The following is a 10,575-nucleotide window of genomic DNA, read 5'->3' as shown; positions in this document are numbered from 1 at the left end:
CGGCCCCGCCACCGTGCCTCCCCTGCACCCATTACCGGGGGCGGGAGCCATGAAGGCAGGGTGCCTGGCCAGGTGGTTGGGATAGGACCACAGTCCAGCGGGGAATGGCGGGTGCATGGCCAGGGGTTGGGATGGGGCTGCAGTCCAGTAGGGAACAGCATCTGAAAGCGAGATGGGTGGGCAAGGCCAGGGAGACCCCAGGATCTTGAGGCAGTAACAGCATGGGGCTGGGGCAGAGTTGTGATGTGCTCTCTGCACATCCCTGCCTACAGAACCAGGACTCTGCCCCAGCCCTGCACTGTCAGGGCCTCCTGATCCTGGGGTCTCCATGGAGACCAGCTGGGAGCCATGTGGGCAAGGTGTGTGGCCGGGCAGGAAGGTGCATCTAACACCAGGATTTTGGGGTGGTGATAGCACATGGCTGGAGTCAGGATGGAGCCATGATCTGCTTCCTGCACGCCCCTGCCTGCAGAACCCGTGCCTGTCACAGGGGCGTGTAGGCAGCAGATAGTGGCTCTGCCCTGGTCCTGGCCGTACCCCCACATTGTCACTGCCCCAAGGTCTTCCCAGCCCTGCTCCTGGATACTGCACCCTGCTGGCCTGTGGTGTTGTCCCAGCCATGCGCCCTGCCCTGCCTGCGTGTGTCCCACCCCCGGTGGTGGGTGCAGGGCGGACAGGACGGGGTGCCTGGGCAGCATGGCTGGGTCTGGCAGAGGCAGCCAGGAGGAGCCGCTGCTGCTTGGAAATATGCCTACAGGCCATATTTTGCCCGCCCCGTGCTATGTCCTTTATTTTGTTAGAGTGACAAGTATTGTGTGTTAAACGTTTAGGGTAAAGAAGGTAGTGGAGTTTGCATAGGTCATGAAATGTAAAAAGACTATAGTGCTCCAAATTAGATGCTGGGATCAGTGAGGCTGGTAAGAGTAAATCTCTAATAAGGCTCATGAGACTGTGTGAAAAGGAAAAAATATACAATAGTTGAATTACAGCTATTCGGGTTCCAGTGAAGGGACTTAAAAAGCCTTCAGACCAACAGTAGGTCGTGTCTTGTACTTTGTTTGTAAATGGATAGCTCTGTCTTTAGGTTGCATCAGCCGTGGAGAAGTGGAAGGCAGCCATCCGTGAGGCTCAGACCTTCTCCCGTATGCATGTGCTGCTTGGGATGCTGGATGCCTGTATCAAGTGGGATATGTCTGCAGAGAACGCCAGATGCAAAGTGTGTCGCAAGAAAGGTGAGTATCCCAACCCCATATCACGCCTAGCAGTTGGAAGTTCTGCTGTCTCTGCTTATGCAGAAGGACAGCGCTTTAATCATCAAGTGCTGCAGTTGACTGTGCTTTAATTCTGAATATCAGAGCCCAAACACTGAAATGCTCCCAGGAGCATTTAAGACTTTTCATTTAGGGTTGGTTTAGGAGCTGTACATGGGAAGTTCAAAAGAGGAGCTCTCCAGGACACAAACCCTTGACACACAAATGCCTCTTTTATAACAATTAACCCTGCTGGGCAGAGTTTTGTGTGGACTTAGTGCTATCCTACAAAACCTGGGATTTAGCACAAACACCAGCAAGAATTCACTAAAATGTTAGTGATTTGGAGTAGCTTGTCATATTCCTATATCCTCTGTGCAGCAACTTTAGGTTGAAGTAATAGTGAAGTTATTGCATGCTAGAAGCCCTTGTACATATTAGTGTCCTTCCATCTGTTCAAAGGAGACGGTCTGAAAATGATTCTTTGTCTTTATTCATATCAAGCACATTTCTGAGTTGGAATTTTCCCTGGGTCTGTGAAACTTGGGAGTTAAGCCTATCTCTTGTATAGGGAAGGAAGAAGAGGGCTGGAGAGGTTAATGCTCCTTTGTGACTGAAGGGGAGAGAGCAAAGTGGGATTATGCCGAGTAAGACTATTTATGCCTGTCCTGTCTGCTGTAGTGGGGTGGAAGAGCTGGGAGAAGGCATCTCCTTGCTGCTGTTTTTCACATGAGAGTACAAAAGAGGTGATGCAGTGTGCCCTCTGCTACTACTTTTAACAGGGTTGGGGAGGAAATCAACCAGGGCCACTAGTGTCCACCTTGCATATAGCGGAAGATCTGTACCTGGGGTGGTCCCTAGTTTGTGGGGAAGGGGAGGGATTACCTACCACCAGGAGTCACCCCTCCACAATGGGTGGAAGACCAGTAGCCACCCTCCTCTCACCTCCCTGAGATAAGTTTGATAGCAAGTCATACCTCTTGTTTCAGTCGGCATCTGTGTACAGAACAAGCTGAGCTCCCGAGACGTGAGCAGAAAGCAGGAACAGGGAGAGCTTTTTTTTTTCTGAACAAACTTTGTGCTTTTTCTTATTTGCCAGAGGGCTGTGCTCATGGTCTTTGCACACACACGCCTGGCTTTGAGGACTAAGTTAAGAGGAGGCTTACTTGGCATGATAGCAGGGATGAGAGGTAACTAGATAAGATGACCTGTTGAACAGCTGCAGTGCCTTCCTTCATTGCAAGGGATCTCCCAAGGCAATGGAAAAGCTACTTGGTCCTTCTCTGGCAGAAGGTGCCCAAGCTGAGTGAAGCCGAGTTCCAGCAGGCAGGAAACTCCTTGTGTCCTAAATATTGATGTTTGCACTGAAGTAGCAGAACTGTGGTACGATGGCAATGTTGTGAGGGAGCACTGTCACCTTCTACCTTTGTCTCCGTCTCTGTCCTTATGGTAGTTACTGCAGCTGCAGGTGACCGGGACTGTGGTACTGACCTTCATGCATGGGCTCTCTTTTCCTAGGTGAAGATGACAAGCTGATCCTATGTGATGAATGCAATAAAGCCTTCCACCTGTTTTGCCTGAGACCGGCACTGTATGAGATACCAGATGGCGAGTGGCAGTGCCCAGCGTGCCAGCCCTCTACTGCCAGGCGCAGCTCTCGGGGCAGGTGAGAGACCCTCCTTTTTTTGTTTGAGTGCTATAGCTGGAGCAGAATTGTAAAGAGGCTCTAAGAACTGGGGCCTCTTTTCATGAAGAGACCAAAGCGCCCTTAATCAGTAACTGCTTTTAGAGGAGTGGAATACCCAGATTACCTGATGGCACTTGAACAATAGGAGAGCAATTTTTTCAGGTTGCTCTTACATTAGAGCACCTGTGTTGTACTGACCCGTGATACTTTGAGGGGATTAAATAAATAACTTCACTGTGGCAGTAAAAAAAAAAAAAAAAAAAAAAAGAAAGGCTCTCTGCAGTAAGAAAGGGCTGCTGTTAAAGTGGTGAAAATCATTTGGCACTAAATACAGTCCTTGCTGCCTTCCACTGGAGACAAGTTACCAGCATTTCCCATTTTACTGGACTAGCAGCCAATCTGGGACATTTAATCTGCATTCTCTTACTAAACAGAAAAGGTTGAGTAAAATTTCTTGTAGATGTATGTAAAGCCTCCTAACCAGCAGCACCTTACTGCTTACCTTGGAAGCTATGGCAACAATCCTCTGGGGGCTTGTACTGTAGCAAATGTCATTTGGGAGGAATCTAAGCTCTACCAAGCAACGTCTATCAGCCATTGGACTCCAAATGCAGCTGCTGGACCCTGCATAGAACAGTGTTTGATTCCAGTCTTGTTAGGAACTGGGGGCTGGGTATTAAGGGCACTTAAAATGGATTTTACTCCACCATCATGGGAGTATGTCATCTTCTAATCATGGCCATTTCTAGCATTCACACTTATGCCAGGAGCATGAATATTTAGATTTCCTCCCTTTCAGGGTGGTGATGCAACAGTAAGTATATTAGACTTGCCTGCAGGTGGTATATGGCCCTAAAAGTATTAATTACTCTTTGGGCACTGCCTAAAAGGAGTTTATCAGGCTTGTTCTGAAAGGGCAGGGCTTTAACACAGCTGTTCTAGTCTAAGATCACAGTTACTTTGATGTGGCAGAGTCATCTGCAAGCTGCTGGGTTGCTGGATGAGAGCCATCAGGTGGAGTAACACCTGTCTTATCTATTTTCTACTTTATTATTCCCAGCTGGAACAGCAGAAAAAACACTGGTCTTGGAAAAAACTTCTAGCTCTTCCAGTGTTGCAAAAACTGAAATCTTTTATCCATTTAACGAATGTTTTGGATTTTACTTGTACCATTCAGAACATTTAAAATTGTAGCTCCCACAGCCACCAAGTCTGTGCACAGATGCCATAAAGGCATCAATGTGGTGTTTGTTTGTGGCTGGAATCAACATGTTACATGAACAGGGCTCCCTATAGAACATGTGAAAGTGGTGCCACCGTGGGAGGGAGTGGGAAGGGGCTGCAACAACAGTCTTCTCCCAAAAACTTTGTATGATGCTTTTTTTAATTGTAGCTTCTCTAATCTGAGAGCCTGGCTATTCAGTGCCCTCATCCTTCTCACCCCATTACTTCTTGAAATTTCATTCCCTATTACATCCTGTATCCCAACAAATTGAGAAAGATTTGAAGAAAGGATGTCTGGCCAGGTGTTTAGAAAGACTGATAAGGCCAGCTCAGGTAGAATGAGCAGACTGTAACTATTTCTGATATTCTCATGCAACAGCAGTATTTTATCTGCATAAAATGTGTACATATTTCCTCAACATAAAGCACTTGTCCACCTCAAGGGCCAGCAGCAGCAAATGAGAAGTGTTAAACTCATTTCAGGGGTTTAGGTTGTAGCCGTGTTGGTCTAAGGATATAGGCAGACAAGGTTCCTTGGGTGAATTTGATATCTTTGGTTGGTCTAATAAAAGATATCAAACTCATTTCAGTTGCACGTGCCTGCGACGACTATGGAACAACAAAAGCTGCATTTTGCCGTATAAGGGTTCAGCTGTTGGGGTTGACAGAATTCAGCCCAAATGTTAAAGTTTCAAAGCCATAGCCTGGGAAATTGCAGGAGACTCAAAATGCCTTCTCAGCCCTAACTATAATGTTATACCCTCTTTGAAAAAGAACAGATTGCTCTATCACAAAGCAATGTGAAAATAAGTGTTTGTTTTAGACTGTGGTGTTCAGAAAGTCTGGGTGTATTAACAAACTCTCAGGGTCTAGGCAGTGCAGGCTTTGGGTTTGTTTTTTTTTTGCCCAGAGTATCTGATGTTGAACTATTTTGCCTGTAGGAATTATGCCGAAGATTCTGCTGAAGAGGAGAGTGAAGAAGGTGAGGAAGGTTCTGATGAGCAAGATGTGGAGGAAGAAGAGGAGGAGGAGGAAGATTATGAGGTTGCTGGACTGAAATGTAAGTCTGTCTACATGGTAAAGATGCAGCAGATCACAGTAGAACCTTTTCTTTTTCCACACAGAGGTCTGTGTCCAAGCTGAGGCTCTTGTCCTAAGTGTGGAAGCTTATCTTCAAGATTTGGTATATGAGGGACAAAGCTTCAGATAAACCTCATGAGTGCAGCTTTATATATGCAGATTTTGGAACTACCTGTCTTTGTGCTTCTTGCCGTTCTGTGATAGACACAGTACAGGCACCCATTTAAATAGTACATCAGCTCAAAGGAGTGGGGGCATTCAGGCATGCCATTGCCATTCACACTCCTTTGGGCACAGCTGAAGCCATTAAAATTGCTTCTAAGCCATCAGCAGGGCCTGCAACAGGGGAAGGGCTAGCAAAAAATAAGATGTTGAATACAGGTGACTAAACTATGAAAAGGTTTTTCCATTTGAAATGGGACAGAGTTACAATAACGAACCCAGAGGATGAACTGTAGGCCTCCTTTCTCCACCCCTCTCCCAAAATGCAGGGCTAGGATATCTTTTCTGGGATAGGGGTGGCTTTCATAGGCCTGTAATTTGCCTTCATTTGCCAGTCCCTAGAGAATATTTACCATTTGGGGTGCAGCTCACTGCCATGTCCCTCACTGCATAGCCAAAGTTAACTTGAGATATGCCTGGGCTCTTTCCTGGGCAACTGAGTGAGCTTCAAAATGGCCCTCTGCAGACTCTCATTAAATGATTTGTTTTTTCTCTCTCAAACACAGCCCAGCTTTTCCCCCACAATTCACCTTGTTCATTTGGTGGGGGATTTGACATTGTTGCACCAGGTTTGATCAGAAAGCTTGCAATTTAAAGAGCTCTTTGAAATGCAAGCAGACACCATTTGCTTTCAGTTAAAACATCACTGACCAAAGCCCTCTACTGATACCAGTGGTGGAATTCAGTGACAGACTCAGGGCATGTTTCATTGTTCTCCAGGGGTCTCTGAAGAGTTATGGGCTTTCAGGCTTGCTGTTTCAGCCCTGCATATTGCCCCTTTTGTTTAATATCTGGGGTGTTCCTTGATACTCTAATGTAGGTCACTCTTTGTTCTATGGAGTATCCATGTCCACGCTTGGAATCTGTTCAGCCCTTCTTGCCTGCCAGGGCCAGGGCCAGGACCAAAGCCAGGGTTTTCAAACAATAGCAAAAGAGAGTTTACCATCACTAAAAATAAAGCATTAAACTCAACCCCTAGCTTTGAGGGGCATTAGCATGGAAAGGTCATTGTAGAAAACGTTTTGTTTTAATGGAGAAGTCCTCTTTAATCCTTGTGTAGTATTATCCTAAGGGATAGAATATAGAGCGTTGGATTGTCAGACATTTAACACATGCTGCAAATTTGACATGCAAGCAGGAGCAACACTGTACAGACGTGCCCCTGCCCTCACACACGCTCCTCCTGCGGGGGGCCTGGCAAGATGATTTATCAGCCAGGCCTGGATTAGAGGCCACAAGTGAACTACAACAGCATTCATGACCAGGTGGAAGGAGCCCTGGAAGGAAGGCCAGCACACACCCCCAGTACACAGGGGTCATGGGGGAAACCTAAGACAGGAGACAGTTCGTCACCACATTTGCATTCCCCTCCATTAAAAACTGTGACAGGCAGGCTGACAAATGGGCAAAAAGCATTTCTCTGGAACATCATGCACCAGCCCCAATACTGGGGAATAAAATTCCATTGTTTACCAATTCCGGCACATGGAGCAGCTCCCTGCTGGAGTAACTCGACACCCCTGTGTGCACACAGTTAGCTTTTCAGGGAGACTTAGCAACTGGCTTATCCTGCTGTGTGGGCCACTTGTAAATGCTTGTAAAGGCACCCGCTCAGGCAGCCACGCTGTGGCAGGAGCAAGTGGACAACAGGAGAAAGCACAGTATTTCAACAGATTTGACTTTAATGCTTTCAAGGCGTGCTTTGCATCCCTCCATGCCTTCCCCACATCCTCCCAAACAGGGGCTTGGCACTAAAATCCAGGGTCTGAGGAACTTTCTGCTTTAACAGTGCATGAAGGTTTACCTGCACCAAGATATTCCTAAATCCCTCCCTGAAGGAGGGGGGTCTGTTGGTTTCTGTAGTCATTCTTAAGGGACATCTTGCCAGCAAATGATGGCTTTTCTGGTAAAAGGGTGTTTGCCCACACATCTCACTGGGACAAGAATTGTGAGGAGTGTGGCAGATTCTAAGTATGCAGGAAGGCTGGAGGACTTGAGAGGCAGGAGCTATCATTCAGTTGCGAGTTATTGGTGCTTGTGAGACCTTATATGCTACAACATGATTGGGGCAGAGGTGGTGTATAGTTTCCACTCCACTGCTGAAGAGCAGCACCAGGCATCTTGTAGTTCTCAGAGATTAGGTGCTTAGTTCTTGTGTCTCTGAGGGAAGTCTTTTCAGCAGCTTAGGGGGATGTAATACTTGAACTATAATGCGAGGAGGAAAAGCAAGAAGCTGCAGAACATATGTCCATTATCAGCTCTGTTTCTGTGTTTAGAGAATGCATTTCTCTCCACATCCTTCCAAAATGAACCTGTGGTTGATTGTTTCAGTGAGACCCAGGAAGACAGCCAGGGGCAAGCAACGCATGTCTACATATCCTTCAAGGCAGGGCAGGCACCAAAGGAAGAAGCAATTGCTGCACACCACCAGGGGACCCCGGCAGCGGGCCACACCTGTTAATGGAGCAGACGTTGATGAACTGGTAAGAGCCAAATTGTCCCCAAGAGGCTGCTCAAATCATGAGTTATAAACCAAACAGGTGTCATACTTCCTCCCCTCCCCTTCCCAAAGAAATGCTCTGCATTGTATTGTGAAATCCACAAAGGGCCAAGGTCGGGCTAACAAAGGAAGCATATCCTTAAGGGCCCAGTACAAACGGAGAACAGATATGCCAGGCATCCTTCCCCAGCCGCTTTCACACATTGTCCCCCTTGATTAGCAGGCAGCCTGCAGCTTGTTAAAGGGTTTTAAATAGTATCCATGTGTCTCTGCAACGAGGTGGGGGGGAGAGGGGGTCCTGGATGGTGATAGAATGCCAGCAATGCAGGACCCTCGCTCCCTGGGCTTGGCTGTTTTCTGACAGTTGTTGTCCTTTCGGTCACTCCCCAAACTCCAGGACATAATTTAGTTGGTTTAGGTTTCACTTGACATTTAAAGAATCAAACCTTGTGCGTTTGAAGATAGCTGGTCATGAGCACACGCACATGTGTGCGCACATGCATGTAGTAGTAGGTAGGGTGGAACCGTAGGACTCTGCTGACTCCTGGGGAACGCCACCACTGGGGATTCCTGGGCTATTGGCATTCTAGCACCATGGTACAAGTCGCATGCACATCTGGCTGGTCTACCATCTGATTGGAGGCCAGCATTGTTAGTGCTGCTGTTCTGTTCTGTCACTTGGAGAAAGGAACTGAACCCAGCAGTGTTCTGCTTGGTCTTTAGGCTCAATTCCTATTGCATATGGGTGCCTGGCTGGTGTAAAAGAAGGGCCAATAGCTTCTGTTTTCCTTTCACTGGTTTAAAAGCACCAGTTGCTATTAGTCTCTGTAGAAAGCAGCTTGCTCTTAGCCAACTGGCCCCAGAGACGAGCAGAAATGGCCTTGATCAAACAGTAGGGGCAGGGAACTGGGGCCTTGGCATAATGTCTTACCAGACATCTGTACACTCTAGCCCTTCAGGTTAGGAAAGAGGTCCTGGTAGATGTCTGGTTACTTTCTCCCTGCCCCTCTCTCCAGCATGAAGCTGGCTTCTTGGCAACGACACTGGAGGGGGACATCCCAGCTCTCCCCATGCCAGTGTGTGCGCAGAGAGATGTCCAGAGCACCAGCCATAGCTGAGGTGTAGAGCCCACTGTAGTGGTTACTGGCCTGCTACAAATCGCCAGGCAAATGGCTGACCTTACATGTTTCTCCAGTACAGCACAGCTCAGGGCCATCAGCTGCTGTTTGGTATTTAAAATGGCATAGTAGCCTCTGCAGCAGGCCTGTTAATACAGCCGCACAACTGTGTTCTTCCTCCTTGCCTGTTGCATGCTGTCCACCAGGGGGTGTGGGAAGGGGGGGGTGTCATGCTCCATTTGCTGTCATTTATTTTTTGGCTTCTTGCTTCAACCATGCTGCCTTTGAACCTCTTTTGAAAAAAGCTCACTGCCCCCTGGAAAAAGGGACAGGCTGCCTGTAAACTATTCCCGTCAGAGCGTTTGGACAGGGCTCGTGTTCTGTAACCCAAGCTGCCACAGCATTTCTTGGCTGTTACCATCAAAGCTCCCGCAGCAGAGCGGTTTTGCTTCTTGATTGTTGCAGGGCATCATTGGGTTTGAAAGACTTAAGCTTTAGTTTTTATGGTGGTATCACTTCTCCCCAACCCACTAAGATACTAACTTGTAAGTGAGAGGATTGAAAAGAGAAACTTTGTTAAGACATCAGCTTCCTCTGCTCAGAAACTGTTTGGCTAGTCTTTAAACCACAAACTAGTTTTCCTCCTTGTAATGACTCCCTTCGTTTGTGTGGCCAGGTGCTTCAAACAAAGAAGGTGTCGCGTCGCCAGAACCTTGAGCTGCAGAAGTGTGAGGAAATCCTCAACAAACTCATTAAGTACCGCTTCAGCTGGCCTTTCAGGTGAGGCACCTGGGGCTTCCTCCTTTGTCTGTACTGTCCCCTGATCTCTCTGGAAGAACTTGAAGAGTCAAGGGCTCAACCTTCATGCCCTCACAAATCCACAGTTACAAGCTTCCCCTAGTCATGAGGCCTGGGGTTTAGAAGCAGGTTACTTAGAGGGAAAGAAAGGGAGGTGGGTGTTTTTTACACTAGTGTCCCCTGTGCTCGCTATAGTCCAGGTCAGTGGGTCTCAGTCTTTTTTGTACCGGGACTCATTTGTAAACATCAATGGCCTATCCCAACCTAGTAAAGTAGAAAACAACCCCTGGCCCTGCCAGTCCTGTGTCCCCATTCCTCCCAGCCCTGTTGGTGTCCCTTTATTTCCAACCCACTCCCCCCAGTGTATGGGGCGTGGGGTGGGGGTTTTCATGGGGGGTCACCTGCTCCCCAGATCTGTGCAGCCTGGCTGGACGAGCATGGGCAGGAGCCGCCGCCTCAGCCCAGCAGGCAAGTAGAAAACAACCCCTGGCCCTGCCAGTCCTGTGTCCCCATTCCTCCCAGCCCTGTTGGTGTCCCTTTATTTCCAACCCACTCCCCCCAGTGTATGGGGCGTGGGGTGGGGGTTTTCATGGGGGGTCACCTGCTCCCCAGATCTGTGCAGCCTGGCTGGACGAGCATGGGCAGGAGCCGCCGCCTCAGCCCAGCAGGCAGGACCCGGCATGGGATGGTGGAGCA

The 10,575-nt window shown here is 48.2% G+C and overlaps 1 protein-coding gene across 2 annotated transcripts in view; it reads left to right on the top strand.

The window, feature by feature from the left end:
- Positions 1-10,575, top strand: part of BAZ1B (bromodomain adjacent to zinc finger domain 1B) — a 67,954-nt gene that overhangs the window by 54,665 nt on the left and 2,714 nt on the right. For both annotated transcript variants that reach the window (XM_025211366.1, XM_025211367.1), the window contains 5 exons: positions 1,085-1,232; positions 2,769-2,916; positions 5,103-5,221; positions 7,795-7,946; positions 9,758-9,861. In XM_025211366.1, coding sequence (XP_025067151.1) covers positions 1,085-1,232; positions 2,769-2,916; positions 5,103-5,221; positions 7,795-7,946; positions 9,758-9,861 — 671 coding nt within the window. The remainder of the gene's footprint in view (positions 1-1,084; positions 1,233-2,768; positions 2,917-5,102; positions 5,222-7,794; positions 7,947-9,757; positions 9,862-10,575) is intronic.

The sequence above is a fragment of the Alligator sinensis genome, unplaced genomic scaffold (genome assembly GCF_000455745.1).
Source record: "Alligator sinensis unplaced genomic scaffold, ASM45574v1 scaffold773_1, whole genome shotgun sequence".
NCBI classification, from domain to species: Eukaryota; Metazoa; Chordata; order Crocodylia; family Alligatoridae; genus Alligator; species Alligator sinensis.
This window is presented reverse-complemented; position numbering and strand designations above follow the sequence as displayed.